Source organism: Pagrus pagrus (assembly GCF_965226575.1).
Source record: "Pagrus pagrus genome assembly, chromosome: 22".
In the NCBI taxonomy this organism is placed as follows: Eukaryota; Metazoa; Chordata; class Actinopteri; order Spariformes; family Sparidae; genus Pagrus; species Pagrus pagrus.
The window spans coordinates 14,699,220-14,722,583 of NC_140204.1; the positions used below are offsets into that span (position 1 = coordinate 14,699,220).

General features: G+C 41.7%; 1 protein-coding gene across 2 annotated transcripts in view; it reads right to left on the bottom strand.

The window, feature by feature from the left end:
* The window catches only part of LOC311251445 (glucosidase 2 subunit beta-like), a 122,713-nt gene that overhangs the window by 66,715 nt on the left and 32,634 nt on the right, over nucleotides 1–23,364 (bottom strand). Inside the window, exons 9-10 of one of the 2 annotated variants that reach the window (XM_084343847.1) lie at nucleotides 15,785–15,871; nucleotides 4,408–4,477 (exon numbers count right to left, since the gene is read on the bottom strand). In XM_084343847.1, coding sequence (XP_084199973.1) covers nucleotides 4,408–4,477; nucleotides 15,785–15,871 — 157 coding nt within the window. The remainder of the gene's footprint in view (nucleotides 1–4,407; nucleotides 4,478–15,784; nucleotides 15,872–23,364) is intronic. The other variant, XM_084343848.1, reaches the window with a different exon arrangement.

Below are 23,364 nucleotides of genomic sequence, written 5' to 3' on the forward strand. Positions count from 1 at the left end.
TTACAAGCAGACGAAACTGAATAGGTTTAACAAATACTTCTCAGCGGTAGGTGTAGATGAGTATTTAACAGAGAACATGATGATGCAAATGAGGCATGACTACTGCAAAGGTAACATGATAATGAAGTCGTTAAGCAGGCTGTCAAGTCTAAACGGAACATTGACTCGCATCGTCGACATGCAGGAAACGACAGAACAAGGCACCAGCACGGAGTGATGGAGAACTAATATTTATATGTGTACATACATACATATGTTCTCATTGCAAGAGTCAAGCAAACACTCGCATGTTTTGAGAAATGTGTTAGTGATATTTACTTGTGGGTGTGACTGTTTGACCCGAAGGAAGGAAAACAGAGACTGAGCATTATAGAAACATTAACCCATAAGTCCTCACATAATAAGTATGCTAATGCTTTTGTCATGGCCTTGTGAATATACTGTTCTGTTACTTATTATTAAACTTAAATGCCACGGCTTGTGCGAGTGCAATACCAGACACAGGTAATGCTGCTTGTGCTAATATAAACAAGTTTCTTTACAGCTAACAAAAGGAGTCAGTCTTCTTAAATGACAGATGGTGTCTAAACATTTAGTAACACAAGTAATCATCATTAATAATAGTCAACAACAATTAAATGCTTTATTATCCATTTATTAAGGGAGCCCTATCACGCTTTTATTTCGTTTTTTTTACACTGTTTTATAGTGCTATAGTTTTATATGCTAGCTGTTTTAACGCCTCGCCAGTAGTCCCACCTTTAATTCCGTGATTTCGTGACGTCGCACTACGTCGCGTTTGAATAATTTATGCCTAGCGGCTAGTTTTGCACGAAAGGAATTGATTTAGCACAGCCGCTTTGTTGTTGTTAGCAGTGCTGGGTCAGGTGTGTGTGAGCTGACCAATCAGAGGAGACTGGGTATAAATATTTACAATCGCTTCATACATGGTTTATAAAGCATTTCATTGTTTGATAATTGTGAAATAGCTAATAACCAAAGTTTAATTAACTATAATTTTTTCCATTTATTAATGATGAGTATAAAGTGTTACCAGACTTAATCCCAGCTTTGAGAGTTTTACGGTCTTTCATATTCACACTGTATCCTTTACATTCCAGAGTCCTTATGTGTAATCACTGAGAGCCATAGCATGTAGCATGATGGTATTAATGAATCCAAGTGCTCCCTATAGTGCTCTTTGAGAATTACTCTATTTCCATACCATGAGGCATGCACTGCATATAACCCTTCACTCTTTACATCAACAATCCGGCTTAAGCAGAATAAATTTGAAGCTTTCTGAAGCTGTGAAACAACCGAGAAATTGTCCGACACCCTTCATTTCGTGATTCTAAGGAAAAACCACTGATTTAGTGGCTGGTGGCTGTCTTAGTGCATGCACTGTATGTTGGCTTCTGTGATTGGGATTGTTTCTCTCTCCCCCTCTCTCTCTCTCTCTCTCTCTCTCTCTCCCTCTCTTTCAGACTCTGAATCAGCAGGTCCCTTCGGTAAACAAGGCAGAGTGATTGTTGGATTTGCATATTCCTGAATAAATCATATTGCATTTCTGCGATAAGCAGTGCACTACTGTTTGGTAGCTTTTCCTCCTCCTTTTTCTTCCTCCTCTCTTCTCTCTACACCATTCACGCATGCTGCCACGAATTAACCCTGATCATGAGGGACCACGGCGAGTGAGAAAGTGCTGCTCAAAATTCATGTTTTCGGCGGTAGTGGAAAAAACCATGCCATTGGCCCCTGGTGGAGCCCAGGCTGCCAACTACGTGGACGGTTAATCAGGCCTGATAATGATGCATGCCCATGTCCGCCACCAAGGACAAGGATGGCAGCCACGCTCAATGGTGGGAGATGGGGGGGGGGAGTAGAAAGCCTGGGAGGAGAGGAGGTGGAGATTAAAGCAAGTGAAGCCACAGAGAATTGGGATAGTTGAAGAGATGGAGGTGGAGAGGAGAAATGGGAAGATAAGTAGTGGAAAGGGACAGGAGAGGAGGAGGAGGACTCCCAAAGATGAGTCTATGAAGGAATGCAAAAGAAGCTGGATCTTCTGGATGAGGTGGTTCGACGTGGGTGCAAATTAGTATTTTGTGTGAGTATGTGTGAACGCAGCCAGGCAGGCATATGGACATGTGTGCATATTCACATTGCTGTGTCTAATGGGGCTGGGGGATGTGGATCTTAATATGAACACATCTACACACTGTAGCCCCTGTTTTAATTACAGCCCTGGCATGCTAAAGAAGTGTCCAGGAGAGGAAAAAAAATAAATTCTCCATTAACGCTGCATATAGGCCTCAGCCTTTCCCCCCTCCATCAGTTCAGCTGATGACTGCTTTTTCCCCTCTCCCCCTTATTCCTCTCACTTCCTTAGGAGAATTGGGCTGCTGGTATTTTGGCTGTGAAAAGGAAACCATCGGACGGCAGGGGCATGAATATTCCAAATGACTAATGTTGCACATGCTTATTTTTGACATATCTGGCTTCCGCAGGGAAATAAAACACTTCTAATGCAGGGGGACCATCTGTTATCTGTTGCTGGTGTTTCAGAGCAGGCGGGCTCGGTGTGCACACACTCGCTCATGCACACGAAAACACACACAGGCGCGCACACGCACACAGACAGGCAGACAGATCGACACATTCTCACACAGCGGGAGGCGTACATAGACAGCGAGACACATGCGCACACACATGTACTAACAGCTGAATCCGTTGGGAGCACGCTCAACAGACAGGCTCTAAACTCCTATACAAATTGAACACCCTTTTTTTTTTTTAATTCAGTGTGTTTGTCAAATGTGCTGTAAATCTCGAGCTGTAGGGTGACAGGGAATGCACACACTTTTTATGCTAGCCATAAATACCTGGGCCTGTCTCCTCGCAGCAGCTGGAGCGGGATAATATGCTCGCGGTGTGAAGGGGGAATAAACTAGCTGCATCACCTTGAAAATAAAAAAGCACGAGACACGCAAACAGCCCTCTGCATCAAGCACACATCTACACTCAGTGCAGCACGCTTAGATTTGTTTGGAAGTATGGCCAAAGGAATAGATGTATGGTAAACAAAGCTCTCTTATGCATGGATAATCTCTTTGTTATTTTCAGACAATAGCCAGGCTTCTAGGTATGCCTCTATTCGAGCAACTGAATATTTTTGGAAGACTATATTTGCTGTAGAGTTCCCTTCCACTCCTCTGCCTGCACAATTTCAACACCATAAATTGTGGTTTAAAGAAGATTCAAGGGGAGATCAAATGTCCCAAAACTGATATACAACAATAATGAATCAACTGTAGTAATTGTCCGAACCTCCAATAAACATCTAAAATTAATTATGTGTGTAAATAATTATCCTTTAACAAAAGTTAATTTATCATTTTTATATATAAATAGTTCTTTATTCAGTTATTAATAATAAACTAAAGCCACTATTAAGAATTTGTACATTTCTGAGTTGTAATATAAAAAAAGACATCAGACAGAGAAAACCTCTACTGCCATCCAGCAAGAGCCTTTAAAGGCTCAAGTTTGGCATCGTGGCCGTGAACATCTTGGTTTTTGAAGCCATATTTACTGAAAACTAAGCTGGCCATGCCCTAAAGCATACCCTGCTTTATCGTCTATTTGACTCTAAATGGGACCATAATTTACTCAATAAACATCATGCTGTATTGAGGAAGACTACAAATTGGCGATCGAGACCAAAAACTCATTAGGAAACTGTTTACTGAGTTTATAAATAAAGTGAGAAGCAGTGTCATTTTCTCATAAGCTTACATACAATCAGACTTCTTTTTGAAACCAGTAGAGTCGCCCCCCGCTGGCCATTAGAAAGTCACGGTCTCATGTTCTTCTTGGAAAGACCTTTTAATCACATAAACCTTTACACTTGGTCGCTTTAAAATTTGTCCCGCAGAGTCAGACGCTGCTTTTAGCAGAATGTCTGTGGTATAGCTGCGATTTCATACCTCGCAAACATCACTATTATCTTTGCGCGCTTGGACTATACGCTCCCGTAGGTGGGCTGGTTTTGCCACGCAGGCGTTTGTGTTCCTTCTTTTTCGCCTTTATTTTGAAGGAAGCACTGCAAATTCTCTAAACACAGTGCGAATTACACACTAATTCTGGCTGATCAATTGTGGGGGACCTTGATTAAATCATGTGAAACTAGCATCAGGCTAAAAAAAACACACACACAAACCTATCGCGTTAAAAGCATAAGTTAACTTTGGGCATTAGTAAAATTTGTGTCGCAATAAAAAAAGATTAATTTAATCTCGTAAATGAACTCACGCATGCATTGATGTTCGCACACACCGGCACGTATAGTAGCTTTATGTGGAGGAGTTTTAGGGGAAGAGAGGACATGGAGAAGGTTTAATAGCTTACCTCTGTCAACTGCCTTTAAGTGAGGATCTTCACCCACAAGACTGCCTGGTGCACCCGGTGTGTCTTTGATCTACAAGCACATAATGGAAGCAGAGAGGGACAGAAAACAAGGTCAAAGATCTATACACTTATAAGACCTTGGGTATCACCTGCATTAATGTATGAGGCGACAACAAAAGCGTGTGTGTACGTGCGAGTGTGTGTGTGTGCGTGAGACAGAGAAAGTGATTTTGAAAGATCATTTCAGCTCAAGTCCATGACTCTAATATGCACCTCCCAGCAGACATGAAGACTGAACAGTATGCGCTTGATGTTGCAAAAATACAAGGTTCCTTTCTGTGCTCTAGGAGGCTCCCAGAGGGCTTTGAGAGACAGTTTAATGATGAAAGACAACATGCCTGGATGCTAGTGTTCTGTTTTAGGTCACAGGGGAAAAACAGGCAGAGCCAAAACAATTTTAGGTCTTTAATTTTCTTTTTAAGATGCCACATGCATTTGGAAAGATCCAAGTCATGTTGTGGATACTAACCTTGTGGAAGGTTTTAGGGAGATAATCACAAGCAGTGGCTGTAAAATATTGATATACTGAATATCAAAATATTGACATTTATATCTAGCTGGGACCTGAGGTTATAAAAATGTTATATTCTGTTGTTGATGCTTGTGGGCATTCTCTATTATGATATTAAAGCGGGAAAAAAAAAAAAATATTGTGCAAAGCATCAACTCTTTCCAGAGCGTTCATGATGCTGTGGAGGAATGAACATGACAAGATTCCCACATATGGAGCAGAGGAAATATGGGTCTGAGTCGAAGGCTTGTCGCATGCTGACATTTTTTCCTTCGCTGGAAACCAGACAGTAAACTCAACTGTGCAAGTGAGAGACGTCGCCAAATGCAATGTGACTCACCACCTCTGAGGAGAACAAAAACCTGCTTAAGATCACTGTGACATCGCAGGCAGTATTTGCGGTACAGAATATTTTGACAGATTGGACTGAATACAAATGTGAAAACTGTCATGCCGAAAAAATAAGAAAACACGCCGCTGAGTGACTGTGTTGGAAAGATCTTTTAAAACAATAATCCACAAATGTTACCCCCATGAAGTGTTGTCAGCTCAGGTAAGACATCTGCAAGGCAATTTCTATTAATACCGAAATCGGTCCATTGATCGCAGCTCTGCGTTTTTGATAGTTTTCCCCCATAACATCCAGGTTACAGTTATTTAGTCTGTCATTAAAGGAGCAGGCTTCGACAGCATTAATGACGAGAAAAGCATTTCAAAATGCAAGAATAACAATACTGAGCTGAGTCGAAGTTTTTAGGTGGCACACTGACATTTGATTTAGTACAGTGTGTCTATTACATCTATAGCAGCGACATGACATTTCAGAAATAGGCTTATTCAATTTCCTGCCAAAAGTTAGATGAGAAGACTCTCTCTCGCTCTACAAGCTAGCAGCCAGTTAGCTTAGCTTAGCATAAACACTGGGGAGGGAATAGCCAGCCAGGCATCTAATACGCAAGCAAATAATCATTTCATAATAACCAAGATTATTTTTCAGTGCAGACTAATTTACCTTGTGTTAATCTTATCCAGGTAAAACACGCTATGCTAACTGCAACTATCAAAGTGAATATAAACAGGTTTGTGGCTAAGGATGTGTTTGATTCTACTTCAATTTTTGATATGAAATGCAGTCCATTTTTTATGGTTTTGATCCGCTACAAAAGTTGAAGTATCCTCAGGACAACAGTCAATGCTCACCTCGCCACCGTCGCCACAACAAGAGAAGTCTCCTGCACGTATTGTTGCGCTGTGAGAGGCAGAGATAATGAAAGCATCACTTCAAGCTCCATCCTCTCAGTCCTACCTATCTTTTCATGTCCACCTCGTTCTGCACTTCTTGTTTGTGTATGGGAACGAGACACGCGCAGCGTAAAGCCTTCAAGCGGCCACATGCCTCCCTTTAAGGAATCAGCCGGCACATGAAAACAGAGGCTAGCTCTTGAAAACTGTCTGCCTTTGAAGGATCTTTATTCTCCGCTCCCCAGCTGCCGGAGATGTGTGTAACAGCTTAGACATACAATGGGTGCACCGCGGGTATTTGTCCACCGAGAGCCGGGCCCACTAAATGAAAAGAGGGGCACACATACCCAGGAAGCGCCTAATTAATTGACAAGCAGATATTTCGAAATTTATAATCATCAAACAGACTTCATTTTGTTCCCCCACCACCATCCTCGCCAACCAATCTTCCCAGGCGACTTACTTAAGAGACTTATCTTATAAATACAGCCCTAATCAAAATAAATGACTAAAAGCTCTAAGGGAGTTGAAGGCTATACACATTTACATCAGAGGAACTGATGCAATTTAAATAGCCGCCTGTGCAGCGACTTAAGGTTGAAATCACAGAGAATCCTAACTTATGTAATACTTTCGGCGGCTTTTCTGTGTGTCGTTGCTCAGTTTGGCAGACCTATATTCATGACAGCCAAGTAGGAGAGACACGGCCTCCTTCTATGTGTGTGTTATGTTGTATTCCCTCTGCAGCATGCTCAGTTGGTGAGTGTGTCATATTTTACAGAATATTTTGAATATTTTATGTGTCACATGCTTTTAGTCTGTTTGAATGCACTTAACGCATGCGTTCTCGTCATTTGTGTACATCTGTGCGCTCGGCGTGACTTCTTATGCGCCCGCCGCTCCACATTCCTCCGACTCTTGGAAGACGTTTCTTACACAATGAAGCGGTGACTCATTCTAAACAAGCCAGTAGCTTGCGAGCTCCGTTGTAGTCGGCCGGTGATGCCTAGGTAAGGTGAAACATGGGAGATGGATGGATCGTCAAGTTTCCCTTGAGCCGAAGTTTTAATGGATTTGTTGCTGCCACAAAGCCCAATACAACAGATTGCACTGTGAAGCCACATCTCTCAGTGTCCACCAGCTCTCTGTTAATTCAAACAGAAGCTGCTAGAGCAATTTAACACTCAGGCGTCAGCTGTACTAGAGTCAAATTTCGGGATTTATGTGGAGACTGCAGTGTTCAAGGCACGACCGGTATCTCTGCAGAGGCACAGGGTTTAATGGTAAATGTGGCAGCAGCACAATGTTTGCAGAGCTCCCAGAATCCCCTCTGCCTCGTGACACTCTTGCTAATGCAAACTGAACTTGACTGTGACATTTGTGGAAGCCTCTGCAGAGTCTGACTTTTGGACAGGAGTGCAGAATGGAGGGTCGATATGAACCCTGCGCGGACCTTTTGCAGAGCTTCCCACTTACTGCACCGAGCAAGTTCTTGTACCTTGTCTTAGAAATGGGCTGATTTTTCCAGAGCCTTCCGAAGCAATCCGCTCTAAGAATGATTCGTGAGCATTTTCTTACCAGTCAACTGATCTTCATGACTGGTAAGTCTTCATGAAACCACAAAGTAGATCTGCTTTAGCTCAACAAGTGTCAAACCGATTTTAAATTATAAGGTTTTATTGTAAAGAAGTGTTTTTTGTGATAGTGCTGCGAGGAGGAAGAGTGTTTACAGCCGCTCTTTTGACCAGTACACAAAACAAGCACGTCATTAGTTAATTAGTTAGCACTGGAGTAATGGAAATGAAAATCCCTGCAGCGCTGGGCCGCTGTGCCGAGTCAAATTCAGTAGAGCCAAGCCGGCAGCACTGCAAAAAACACAATATTCTTCAGTGAGTTTTTCAGCAGAGCACTACAGTTAGTGGTTGAATGATTCCCTTAAATGCATAGACTCTATTTTTGTATGTGTCTGGTCAGTCCTGCATCGCCTGCTATCCCACAAAGCTGTGAAAGTTCTCTTGTGTCCCTTAAAACAGAGAAAGTGGACGGAGCGTTGCTCACATCATGCTGCATTCAGTGGGTCGGCACCATAAGACTTTTTGTACTAACGACATAACCTTACATCTGCCTTTGCTACTGATCGATGTCAGATGTTTCTCACATTATTCATCTGAGGACAACAAGATTCTTCTCTGCACAGAAAAACACACCATGAACACACCGCAGAACCATAAATGATCGCTAAAATATACTTTGTTTGGATTTTATGGCCTAGGGTTAGACGAGCTGATGATTTTTAGATCGAGATCTATCTCGAAGGCGTCCACAATCCACTTTTCAGTCGAACTGTAGGGATCACGATTCTCATTCCTGTTTCCAAAAATCACACAACCTCTTTGGTAGAGTGATGATGCCGAATTCATAGGCTATTTAAAGTCTCGCTGCAGTCTACGGGGCATTTCAAAACTGAGAAAAACAGATCCCTATTTAGATCGTGGGTCGTGAGTGCGATTAAATAGATCATGATATTATTCTTGGACCAGATCGCCCACCCTTACTATGAGCGTAACGCCAATAAAAACAACACAAAGACAAGAATTTCACGTCACACTCTTGTTCGTCAGTATTTATAACAATGCTAAATATAGTTTTAGAGTACCTACTAATAACTAGTTGGAATCAACAACTGATTTATTATCTTTTCCACTGAAATACATACCATCCTTCTAATACAACCGACAGTATTTTAACAGTTTAATGAAAAATGCATTCCTTTTCGCAGCCTGTGTTTTTCCATTCTGTTTAAGTTGGCCATGTTTGAGGATCCGATTCTGGCAGCACTCAAGAGCAGATCAAGGCGGCACAGACAGTGTGTGGTGGTGTAACTGTGCATATGTGTGCCTGGGAGACGCCGTGTGTGCTCTGCGAGAGGTAAAATAATGACAGGCGAGAACGGATGGCTGGTGACGCGGTGACGAGGAAAGCGCCTCATATTCGGGGCCTCAGGCTGGGCAGCTGTGAGAAACTTCTTCTGTCTTATACCCACTTCCTCTGGTCCCCCCTCTCCCTCTCCTCTCCTCCCACTCCTCTCCCTCCCCCCCCCCCCCCCCCCGTGGCACTGTTTAAACAGAGGACAAAGACGCCCCGAGTGGTTTTCCTTTTTCCAATCCCATACATGGCTGCTGGCACTTTCCTCTTCTGTATCTCCAGCTCACAGCCAGAAGAGTGACGGAGTGAGTCATGGCGGTTTTAACAAGTGAATCCTTTGATTAATTTTAATGGCACTTGCTAACAAAATCTTCCTCCACCAGGAGCCGATTTTCCCGTCTATTACTTGCACGTTATCATGTTTTATTTTCCGACACGAGTTGAGATTGTGTTTGAGACTGAAAAAGATTACAACGGGTAACTGCAGTTGCACATTTTGCACCTTTTAGTGAATGAGTCACGTCTTCTGCAAAACCGTGTTTAGACTTTAAACAGCACTGATACAGACAAAAGGCTATCTGTGATGAATGCTGCACTTTTCAAAGTTTGTCCGCATCTGTTTCTGTGTGCCTTTATGGGTGCGTAAGCAAGAGAGAGATAAGTATGATGCTGGTTGTCTGAGTGGCATACTTGACTTTGAAAACTACAGTCAGCGGTAAATTCATGAACATATGGCAGATTTATGTGTGACTAAGTTTGTAGAAAACACAGTTTTATGAAAATGAGGGACACACACATAGCATCTTTTATACATCACTGGCACCCTCTGCTGCATCCTGGGACACCGGTTCAGACAAGAGCGAGAGCCAATTAAAGTTCTTTAATCTGGAAAAATGACTGCATTTCTCTTTATGTATGCATGCGTGCTGGATGGATATCAACGGCGAGGAAACCGGCAGCTTGCGTGTCGCCGTCGCGCTTTCAGGTCATGCCAGTTGGCTTCCCCGACGTGCGACTGCGGTGAGATCCAGACAGAGCAGGAACAAGAAAAAGAGCAGAAGGGGAGAACATGGCAGCCGAGGACTACCACTTCTACATCAAACGAATGTTGTCACAACAGAGCAGCCGAGCCGCCCCTGTTAACTGTGACACCATTCAGCTGCTCGTCACACTGAGCAAAGCAAGGTGGAAACCTACTGTAAGTCATGCAAGCACACTGTTTATTAAATAAGAGAGCGGGAGACAGGGGAGAGAGGGGAGAGAGCGGCGATGCGACGGCGGCAGCGGCAAAGTGAGCATACTGTAGTGTTGTCAAATCTTCGTAAGTAGCATGGAAAGGCAGCATTTTGTCATCCCTCCATGAAATTGAATGTTGGGGAGGGAAATGAAGTGTGCCTTCCAATAACAGTAAAGGCAATCACTGGAGCTTGCACTTGAGAAATATGATATTGAGAGGCTGGCGCTGGAGTTTGAGCGGCGCTGAAAGAAACAACAAAAGTGATTATTTAGTGGTATTATTTTATGGTCGATGCAGCGTTTTTCTGTAATGTGCAGCTGAGGGAAGGCTGAGGTCAGCTCAAAAAGGTAAATGCAGATGGAATCATTCTGCGTCACGAGAAAGACACTCGGAGATATGAAATAACACTTCCCTTTTGATAATTTAATACTCCACTCATAAGTGTAGACATCAAAGTTGGCAAAAGCAGACAAGTTAAGTTTCTGTATGATCTTAAAAGCGTGTAATCGTATCATTAAGTGCTATAAATGTTGCAGCCTGTGCAAAAACAGATTTGTATCCATATGTTGGCATTTTAGCTAACAGTATCAGATGGATCGGCAGAAGTTCTGTAGTCGTACTAAAATTTAAAGAAGCAGCTAAATGATCCGCAGCCAGAGTCTTGCCTGCAGTTGTATGTGACAGAAGGAAAACGGGAGGGGAAAAAGGAGTAGGAGTGTCAAGAAGACAGACCAAAAAGAAAGGCTGTCTCCTAGCGGACGCCGGCGTATGGCCCTGTCAGTCGTCATTGCGTGCCACTCTCCCTGCTCGACACAGTGAAACTGAGGCAATGTACCCCATGAAATATTCACTAAAGTTGTCTTTGCCTAAAAAGGAGAGGGAGAGCAAGGGGGAGCCAAAAAAATGTGCTGCGATAGATAGATATGGAGAGTCCCCCGAATGCTCTTGATGTCAGCTTTGCTTAGGCCTCTTTACAAGGGGGGAGGGCAACAGGGAGACCGGCAGGGGGTCCATTAAATGTTCACAAAAGTGTACCCCTAACAGCGTGCCAGTCTCAAGAGCAAAGGCCCCCAGTCTCCCAGAATACTCTGCTAATTCTGCTGCACTCTCCAAATATCCAAAGCATGCTTTTGCTAGTTCTGCTGACGCCGCTGGTTCTTGCTTTTTGCGAAAGATTTCTTTTTTAACATGTAAAGACAATTCAATATTTTCATTTATTGATGCTTGAGTAGCACCTTAAAAGCAGTTAGTGCAGCAATTTTGGGTAGATTAGAGACAGTGGATTCATTGCTTTCAAACCAGGATTCACTTTGACATTTAAAACTGAACTGCTGTGTATTTATAGCCATTCCATCCACTGATATCTTTTTGCAAATACCAGGCTACACCAACTTTGACCGCCGAGGCTAAGTGTGACAATCTGCCATCTCTTCCTGCTGGAAGGAAAGAGTGAACAATGCAAAAATAAGTAAAAGATGTATGGGGTTTGGTTGGGCGGCACAGATCTTATTCACTGTAACCAAGGCCTGCAGTAGTCTGGCGACCCTTGACAAGGCAAATGGGGGGGGGGGCAAGCTCAAGTCATATAAAATTAGAGAAAAGACTGAATAATTAGCTGCTAATTAGGCTGTATGAGAGATGCAGTGACTCATTAACAATGTTTGCTTTTTAAACAGAAGACACTGCCATGGCCATTGCATTCGCGACAGCCTCTGTTGCAAAAAATGAGTCGCCACCGCTACAATTCAAGGCTTCAACATTGAGACAACCCGGTTCTTTGTATCTGTGTGAGGTCAAGTTTGTCCTCCGTCTTAATGTAGCACATTCTATAATCCACTCATTTCCAGATCAGGTTTTTTTTTCATCTCCCTAGAAAATCAAAGAGGGGTCTGAGTGAACTGGACATATGGCTGGAACGGATGTAACAGAGATGCTTGATCAGGCAGTGAAGAGGTATGGAGTGGCTGGCAACCTCTTGAGAATATAAGTGTCATAGTGATGTTTAAGTGCCATATAGGCTCTTAAATGTATCTTAGAGTTACAGAAGCGAAGCTTATGATTGTTTGATTATAGAAGGCCATCGCTTATCAACACTTTTCACGAGTCGGTTAGTAGCCATTATGCGTACGGTGATAAATAAATCAACTCCATCACACCAGCAGGAAGCCGTGAACATTAAAAATGTATAATATCCCGCAATCCAAGAAAACTTCCCTTCTTTTTTGCACAGAGATGATAAAATGTCAACAGAGGAAAGAAAATACAAGATAAACAAGTAAAAGCACATACCCTGCACTGCATCACATCTTATACTGTACCTATAAGAGCTATGAGAGCACTTACCAACAACCTGCTATCATCATCTAGAAACAAAAGAAAGAGCTTCTGAGTGCCACAAATTATCTTATTTACAGGTACAATGCGAGTTTGAAGGATTTCCAAACAACCCAGCAGTTTTTCAGCACCTACTTTCTCTATAGCCATGTCCATAAATAAAATAAATACTAACCAGTATAGGACTAAAAAAATGAACATCTATGTACCTCAAGGGTCGTTTTACCCCCAGGAACACTAGTAACTATTTTACAGAAGCTAATTTTTTTGCCTTCCAAACCTGAAGACTTAAAGGGGCAATATGTAAGACCTGTTCAATTCATTCTTCCAACAAGTAGGGGGCAGCATATCACCTGAATGACTGCTAACTACAGCTAACTGTATTCTGATTATGCATCCATGACTGTAGCTACTGTTAGCTTGTTAGATTAGTTAGCCATGCAGCTAGCTGGGGGGAGTGTAGGTGTTTACACCACTAGCACAAGAGCTTTGGACTGCTAGGAAAAAGGTTTTCAGGCTTGGGCTACCTGTTAGCAAGCTAACAAACACATAGCAGTCTTTAACATTACTTAAAAACTGTTAATTCATCACATTTGAGCTAATTTTTGAATGTTTTAGACTAAAAATTGTATATATTGCACCATTAAAATAATATTTTTAAACATTAATGCACTGGGCTGTTTGGTATTTGCTGGTCCATAAGAAAACCATTAAAAGATGTGAATATTCCAGCCTCTATCAGTATTGAAATGGCATTTTCACATTGGCAATGATATCAAACATTTATGAAATGATACTTGACCCTACATAAATTCTGTCAGGAGAAAAGGAGGATCTAGGAAGGTCCCACTTAAATTATAAGTAAGTTTCACATGTACATTATTCAGTTTCTAGTTGAATGACTGGTATGAAAACCAAGGGCAGATTCTTCTAAATGGTTCTGAAACCTGAAAGAGCGATGCATTTAGGACACTTTGGCGACTTCCTTGGTCTGAAAAGAGCGTCACTGTAATCAGCCCTGCAATTCAAGCGTCTACCAGTAACAGAAATAATGAGAAAAAAGAAAAAAGAGGCAGTTTTGGTGATATTTCTAATGCAGGTATCAAAATTCAGACCAGCGCTGCTACTGCCAACAGTAATAGTGGAAATAAAATCATTCCATTCAAGTCCATATGTATTTCAGTGGTGTTTCAATGAAAAGACAGAGGACCTTGCCTTATAATTCACATTCTATGATAAAGCTACACTAAGAGAAGCGAGGCGCATGGTGAAATCTAATCTGAACCCCAGTGTTTTTTGTCTATGGAAATGACGAGCTTCTTATCAGCAGAGTGGGTTATTTGAGCAGATCCTCGCTGTGGCTTAGCGATGGGACTCAATCACTGCTGCCCAGCGATACAGGCCTCACTTTCGTCCTCTCCCTCTCTCATCTTTTTATCTGGAGGAGCGGAAATGAAAGGATGGTATCTCGCACTCTCTGCGTCCTCAGTTCAGGAGACAGGGAGAGGCACGGACATTTTCTTTTAGGCCCTTGCTGTCAGATGAAAACGTGTTGTTTATAAACCTGTGCTCGGAAAGAAATATGTCGGCAGCTTAGGGACTCTAAATTAACACAGACTGAAGAAAGGAAGGTATTATGAGGTTGTTTGTGTTGTGGCTGTCAAGATAGGATAGAACCGTGAGATAAATCTAATCACACGCTGGTAACTAGAAGAACATCACGGCGTCGAGTCACCAGCGGCTACATTTACAACTCTGGAGTAATCAAGCTTCTGCACATTTCGGTTGAAGCAATACAATTCTTCCTCATTCTGTGCTTATCGTCTTGGTTTTCTCTTGTCTCTATTTTGTTCCTGGAGGTTACTGCACACAGTCAGTGAAGATACCAGTGCTTTATTTTCTAATGTATCCATCTAGTCAGTTTTAGGAAGCTTTTGTTGAACAGCTGCAGAAAGGTTTTGGGTATGGATGAAAAGCAAAATGGCACAGAGAAAGAAAAGATCTGAATCTGCTATAGGTAGATAAAGGAAGAGATCAACGATGTACAACTTATAAGGGCTTGTTCACACAGCATTTAAATAGCCAATCTCAGTAAAATTGCTGCAATCAGTGGGTTCTCTCACAGATACAAACTTAACCACTGTGATGAACTTTGGCATGCAAATTCCCACCATATTACCAACTGAAATCTGTCATGATAGTGTCCTTTGAGGGAACCGATGGAGTCAAAACGTGAAACTATTGTACAGTGTACAGGTACAGTGGTGCTTTGAGCTAAATGGTATAATGTTCCATCTCTTACCATCTTAGTTTCATGTTAGCATGATAACATTTGCTGAACTCAAAGTTAGGTTGATGTTGAAGGGAATGTAATTGGTTTTGCATGGATATGGTCATAGATGAAGGTTGATCAAGCATTAGACAAAACAATAAGAGACATTTCCCCCAAATTAATTGGTATGCATCTTCCTGAAATGTCAAGGGCTCACCAAATTACTTAAATTTTATCCTCTGGGTACCATGAATGTCTGTACCAAATGTAATGCCAATTCATCCAGTAGATGTTGAGATATTTCACTGAAAAAAGGTGACAACTTAAACATGTTGGTGGCGCTAGAGGAAAAATCAAGGGATCACCAAGTTACCTTTTTTTTTATTTCATCCTCTAGGTACCATGATTGAGTGTACCAAATTTAACGGGAATCGATCCAAGAGTTGTTGAGGCGCTTGAGTCCTGAGCAAAGTGGAGGACCAATGAATTCACATCTATTGAGCCATACTAGCATGGTGAAAGACACATTCACACTATACAATTTAAAAAACAGTCACACAAACGTTTACGAATTATATCCCTTAACATTTGTGGCGAAGTATGTTCCAACATTTACAAAACCCACTACTGAATATCACCAAGGTTCGTCACAGATATCAAATGGATAAATCGATGAATTTCTTTGCGCCTATTTCTGGTGTAACTGCAAACTAATACAGTGGAATAAAGGAATGAAGGATGAGGACTGAATGACGAATGTAGTTAAAGAGAAATACAAAAGATCGACGGAGCTCACCTTGACGCTGTCTCCTTTTGTCAGGATGTCCCAGAGTGTGTGCTGAAACTTGGTGAGATCCATCTGATGGCCTCCTCCCAACAAAGCCTGGGGGGTGAACAGGTCAGCGTCATGCTCAAATAGAGCATTTTTAAAATTAAGCATGATTAACTGTAGCTAAGCAGTTAAACAAGCAGCTTTTAGTCAAATAGCATACAAACATATTCAATTTATAAGGGCCCAATATCTTTACAGGCACTCAACATACCACACTTTCTTCTCTTGTAAATTCTTAATACAACCTAATACACAAGCTGCACCATGAGTGTACACGTCTCCTCAAAAGCATGTATATATTCTGACACGTATCTTGGGCTGCACACAAGCTCATAATCTTGCATCTATTGCAGAGTGCCTGCTGGCCCCACAGGTATGGGCTTATAAAAAGTGCATTACATGACTGATAATAAACTGCACAGCATCCATCTCCCATTCAGCTCACCTCCCAATAATCCCTGCTGCCATATCTGCTTATCTATTCAAGTCACTCTCTCATTAAATCAGCTTTTACAGCCAAACGGAAGAAGTTTACTGCTTATAGAAGTCAAATACCATTAATCACGGAGAAGGCTGTAGTTATACAGATAAACTGCATGTTTTAATTCACTGGAGGACAAACACATCATTCCTCCTATCTGAATAAACTCCAGCAGGGAAAAAAAAAATAAAAAAAGGGAGGGGAAAACATTGACAAGCGAATTAATCTGCTGTCTTTTGCCGGCTGAAATGGAAGTCAGTGAGGCGGTGCGTACCAGTGGATGCCCATCAGTCACAGGACCTTGTGCAAGGCCTGAAAAGAGCCGAATGCGATGCTGCGGCACACTGGGAGGTAAAGGATGGGGACGGAGGAGTGGAAGGTGGCGGAGCTTTCAGTGTTTATTCATCTGAAACAGTGTCCCCTGGAAGCCATTTTGGCAGCGATGTATCACAGCAGGCACTGACCTTTAGATACTATGCACAATTAAGCTAAGCTAATAAACATAACTGCGGACCTGGACATTTGGACTGGAAGGCAGGTGCTGTGAAAAGTTCTTTTGTGCTTAGGTAGCCTTTTCAAAGCCAAATTGAAATGTGTTTGTTTGAAATGCATACAAATGATGCTGTGTGCACTGAGAGGAAATGAGCTGAATGCGAGTTTTGTCTGAGGCTGAAGTTCACAGTTTGTTATGCAGCATTCAGTCTTTATCCTTTGTTACCGGTGACATGCTCTTTGTACCATGAGCTCGACCTTTGTTTAGGAAGAAGGGAAAATTATGGTTGGATAAATTCTGTAGAAGAGCCAGCCGATTCATCGAAAACTATTTCTTATTATTACCTTGGCCAAGGAGGTTACGTTTTCACCCAGGTCTGTTTTGCTGGTTGGTCGGTTGGCTAGTTTGCTTGGTTGGTTGGATGATTTGTCAGCAGGATTACACAAAATCTACTGAACGGATTTCCAAAACTGAGGATGTGTCTCGACCCAGAATAGACTCCACTGACCGGATAAATGAACGCATCCAGGAATTATTTTTCACCATTTTTAACAGAGAAGATAGGGCATTTTTCGTTAATTTCGCAGGGTTTTATGCATGGATATTGATGAAAAAAAACAGGGCTATTTTGGTGGTTGGTATTCATGAATGAGTTGAATTAAAGGGGACTGTTGGGTCTTGTTGGCGGCATGTGCCATTCTAGTTAATAAGGCATTTAAGTAATTTAAGAAGCAAAATTTCAAATAGACCAAACTAAAAGGGCTTTTCCATTTGGCCGCATTTATTCAAACTGTGCCGCGTTGATGGACCATCTCCAGAGTCGGGTCAAAGCATGCCCAACTGCCTCCAAGTGGGCTGTGATCTCTTCTAGATCCAGTTCGTCATCCAGTCGCCTTTTTCAAGCAAAAAGCCGTAGATGCCAAGTAAAATTGTAGCAACAGCCTGAAAATCCATGATGATAAGGAGCTGGCTACCGACAATGGCTGCACGGTGCAATAGTAAAGAGGCTGCTGCTTTCAAACCTCATCTTCTTAAGGCAAGTACATCTGTTCAAGTACACCTTCAAGTACAAACCCAGTTGTAATGGAGATGAAAATCCCTGTCGCACTGGGCTGACACGCCGAGTCACACCGAGTCAAGCCGAGCCAGGACATGTGCACGGAAAAGGGCCGTGAGATTAATCGATCGTGAAAACACCCTTAGTTCCAACCCTGTACTGTAGTTTGTTAGATTTGTTCGGTTTGGCAGCTGCCACAAATTCAGGCATTAGACTCAAGGCTGCAGCTGTTTTACACCCATCAAAATAACCATCTTTGCTTGCTTGGCCAACAGTTTAAAAAACATAAAGATGACTGGGGAAGGAATGTGAACCTTTTCTGCTCCCTTGGTGTACAACTGTAATGACTGTAATAACCCTGTTCATGTTAATTTACTGAAATCTGGCTGGCAACAAGGGAACAAAGTGTTGTTTGCATGCCAAAATGCAACAATTGTGGGTGAAGCAAAGAAAATGAACTCAGAAATTCCATCAAAGTCCTCATCTGAACTGTAAATTAAGGGTTTTTTTATATAAATACTTGTGGTCAAATTGCGCATTAAGCACTACACCTCGTCCGTAAACATCATCTGAACTTCAATTTCTCAGAGATTTGTATTCTCTTATGCGAATATTCACCAACAGTTCCGACAAATAAGCCCTGTAGTTGATTTAGTCGAACGAACACGAGGGCTGATAAAACAGTATGCAAAGATATTGCCTTACAGAGAGAGCGAAGAGAGGAAAGATCAAATAACATTGTTACATACCGCGTTATGTTATTTGATAGATCCAGCTGGTCCCACAAGCACAGTTCTACAAATACCACTTATATCCACCTGGCAAGAGAATATTGGGTTTCTAGTCGGAGTTATGAAATGCATCACCTTGCAAATATGTGGAAACAGCACAAACGAAAAGATGAGACATTTATTACCATGAACCCACACAAGTGAAAATATTACCACTCCCACACAGTGTTAAAGCAGATACAGCATGTGTGCATACTGAATGTACACAGAGTCACATATGTAATAAAGCTGCCAGCCACTTATGTCAGTTTGCCTCATCTAAGCATCTCTGTCACTCAATTCTGGCTTTTATCCTCTGCTCAGTCAAGTACCCGGCGACAAATACAGCAGCACAGCATGTTGTTCGGATAGAAAAGTACTCGCTAGTGATCCCCTTTCAGGCCCTCTGACAGATGAGGACGGAAACATCGACCAAAATAATAGAAGTCAGAGGCAGATTTCCCAAGGTAGCAAGAACACTGGTCATCTTAGCTGATACCGAATGGTACACACGTTCCCCTGAGTCCAAAGGTCCAATTTGAAGCCCAGATGGTTTTCACTGAAACCTTTCCCTGGTAATTTCAGCCAGGGCCATTCTGGAATAAGTGAGCCTCACATCTCAAGTTTAATTTGGTGATCAGAGATTATTCAGGCAAACCTGGAGTGATTGCTTCGCACAGCTCTGTGGAAATTACAGCATTCTCCTAACCCCCGGAGTGGAAAACGACATTTCAGGCTGTGCGAAAGAACCTTAGACATCTGAATGATAGAGTTTAAATGTCTCAAGTTTACAGCAAATATTAATCTGTCAATAAAACAAGAAAAAGGAGATACCAGGCTGCTGAGGGAAAAGGTGGCAGGCTATTTGCTGACAACTTATTTAAATGCAACTAGTGCAGACAAGCTTTTTACAAACTAAATGATGCATGTTTACTGTAATTGTGACTTAAGCATCAATTGATACATCCCTGAAGCTGATAAGCACCATAATAATCGTGCAATGTACCAGCCTGATTAGGCCACCTGAGGCAAAGTAATTAGGTAAAGCAAAATCAAACTTAATATTCTAAAGCTTAAAACTTCATTTGTATCTGCAGACGCATGATCTTACAGGGGAAATACTGGAGCAGTACATTCATGTCATTTATTTGCTTATTCAAACTGCTGCTGGTACAAATTTCAGCGTTATGTACATCGGTGGAAGTCACAATACACGTTTGGTGTTTTTGTTACTCAGACTGAATTTAAGTAGTTGAGTACTTTTGAGGTAACAGCCTTGATTTTTGGCACAGGTGTAAGGTACTAGAAGTATGTGGTGCATTGGTTCATTACTCAATAAGCTGAATTGGGCTGGAAATTGATCGGAAAAAAAATCTATTTGAGTTGATGTTGAGCAAAATTGCCAAATATTGAGTGGCTCTACCTTTTCAAATATGTGGTTTTCTGTGTTAACCCTATAAAGTGAATATATTTGTTGTTTTTTCCTGTTAGTCAAACAAAAATGAAATGTGAAGACAAGAGAGTAGATTAAATAATAATGTAAATATTTGTTATTTGTAACCTCGACTTCTACACTGCGCCTTAAAGAAATAATCTTTAAACTTCAGAAGTGTCCGTTCATAACTGACCGCTGTCCCTGTAGCATTCATTTCACTGTAATAACTTGTCACTATCAGCTTTCTCTAAACAGCCCACCTATGCACAGAATCCAGCAAAGCCCAAGTTTCAACCCTTAATGATGTAAAAATCAGGTGTTGTTGTTAGCTTCTTTGACATGCTAATGAAAGAGCCCTCTTTTCTTTAGATAAAAGCAAGAAGACAGGCAGATGGATCGATACATAGCATCGCATCAGTCTATATTTTGCTCAGTATCCGGGCCCAGGGAACATTTCATAAAGGCCATAGGGTCGGCTTATCGCGGAGCTAAATGCCAATGTAATTATTAGTGTCTGGAGATAGTGGAAAGGGAAGCACATCCTGCGGCAGTACACCATATTTAATTAATGAATGTCACTCTGTAGAGGGAGTGAGGGGAGTGCGTGAGAAAAGAGGAAGAAGCAGGATGGCAGGAGTGACAACAATACTGATCCTGATTTAAGTGCAAAGGCACACAACCACACCCGGTACATGTAGCTCTATGGCAAACACAAGGGACGGAGATTATACAAGCATGAGGACATGAGTAAAATCATGTTGTTAGTTTAACCCTTGTTATAAAACATGCAACTAAAGAGACACACGAGTGTTTTCACAACCCTTTCTCCGGTATAATAAGCAGGAAGGCTGTAAATGTGGCTGCAATTTGTTTCCGAGCGTGCACACACCGGACACAAATATGAGTTCATTTTGAGAAGTATCCCTCTGTATTTTCAGCGTTAACTCTTTTACCAGCTGCTTCTGTTAAATGTTGGGTAAAAACACAGACAATGAGCGCCCCGGTGCACAGAACTGCCACCTGCGAGCGTGGGTGCGCTTTGACCAACAACACGATGATAACCAAGTCAGTTTGCAGCGCCGCAGTTTTGTGACAAATCAATGACAGACCCAGTTTTCAAAAAGACGAGTGACTCAGTGAAACTCAGATCATCCTCCAGACTGTTACACTGAAAAAAAAACCCTCCAGCAGATGTTGTTCATCAGCCACGGCAGTAACACACTGGTTTGTACTTGTGTACATGTGTATCAGTGGTGCTGCAATTTAAAGGAGACAAGGCTGTGTTTGACCTGTGTAGTACACCTGTGAGTGATCAACTGAAGTGTTATATTACTATTTCTAGTTGACATGGAGGAGTTCAATGGGATTCGGGGTCGGTTTAACGCTGAATACTGAAGCTTTCTTTCAGCTTTTGATGAGAAGGAGACATTTGATGGCTGGTCACGACAAATTTCGGGGAGGGGGATTTCCTTTTTCGATATTTTGTAAAACCCGGCAGCAATCACACCATTGTTATGACTGTTTTGTTTTGCTATATTTAAAAAAATTCTTGTCTGTCTACATAAGCTAATGCAAAATAACATATCCCGTCTCCTTTAATTCGGTGTATATACGATAAAACCCCCAATCAAAACATGTTGGGATGCTGAGTAAAGTATAAATGAAGCAGAACGACATAATTTGTGTTGACAAAACAACACAAAGGACAGTATATCTAAGGATTTACCTCATTAACTTAAAAAGGTGAAAAATGTGAGGACTTTAGTTGAAAACATTAAAAAAATTAACTCAATTATCAACACATTGTGGAAGAATAAGGGTTATGGCGTCATGATGTCTGTGTATTAGCATGCTAACCAGCTAGCCCCAGCACATCCTGGTCCAAAGGCCTGTGCTTGTGGTGTAAGTGCCTCCAAACCCTACACAGAGACTACAAAAACTTGTAAATGATTTTACACAGCATCCCAACTCTTCTTGAATCGGGGTGGTTATTTGCGACAGATGAGCCACACTGACTAGAGATACAAGGCATTTACTGGATTAACATTTAAGAAGAATTACAGTCTTTCCCCGATCTTAACCAAACTGATTTGTAGCCTAAACCTCACCACATTACTTAAAATGCAATCTCTGGTCTCGGGTATCGAAGTCGTCCCTTTGATTACCCGCCGCCCATCCCAACCACCTGCCATTTACTGCGTGGTCAGATCGTAAATGTGTCAAATTGGGAAAAAATACCAATTAGTATTGAAAGACAATAATTTCTAGGAGACGGGGTTGAAATAGTTTTAATGGAGCGTAATACTAAAAAAAAGAGGAGGGATGTTTCTAATTATGGAATTCTGCTCTTCCCTGAACGTCGCCTTTCATGTGTGATTGACAGCTTCGTTAATTAGCTAGTTAGACTTGAAAGAATGGCGAAAGAATAGCGACGAGTGTATGGTATATTACAAGTGTAGTTTGTCATTTAAGTGGATTCGTGCCCATAAAAAGCAGATAATTGCAAGTGACAACGGCTAAAGATATTCGTATGCAAAGCTAGTTTCAGCTAGGCATCAAAAACAATTGGGTTTGGTACAAGAAGGACTGTGCAGGATTTTCCATGAATACACATCACACAATGATGGTTTAGTTGACCACTACTAACCAATCTTTATGGTCTGTGTAAAAGGGAAACAAAGCCTCATGAATTTGAACAAAGATAACATACATCCCATACTCTGCTAAAAGCTAACCTTTCCAGCAACTGGCACTAACGTGGCTGATCTTGTGTTATACTTGATGCAAGTTCAAGCAGTTAGTTTCAGCCTCACCTTCCTGCTTGTATGTAGCACACAATCAATGTGGTGGACACTGGTCAACTTCATACTTAAGACAAACAGGGGACAGCATATCACCAGAGTAACCACTTACTGCTGCTGACCGTGGCTGCCATTAGCTAGTTAGCTCATTTAGCTTTGCATCTAGTGGTCTAGACATAGAGCTTGGAGCTCCAGGGGGGTGTCGGTGTTCACCCAAGAACACAGGAATGTTGGACTAGAGCTGGCTATTGCTAGCTGGTTAGCATGCTAACTTCAGTAAATATCCCTGCAACACAATACAAAGACGTCATGACATCAAAACTGCTGTGTCTCCGTTCTGTTGATTGAATTTTTGAATGTTTTTAACTAAAATGTATCATACTGCACCTTTAGGAGATTTACTTTAAACAAGTGACTTGCATACTTTCAAATACGATGAGCTTTTTATCAGGATTTCCAGATGTGGGAAAATTATGTAAAGAAAATCTTTGTACAAAATATTTTCTC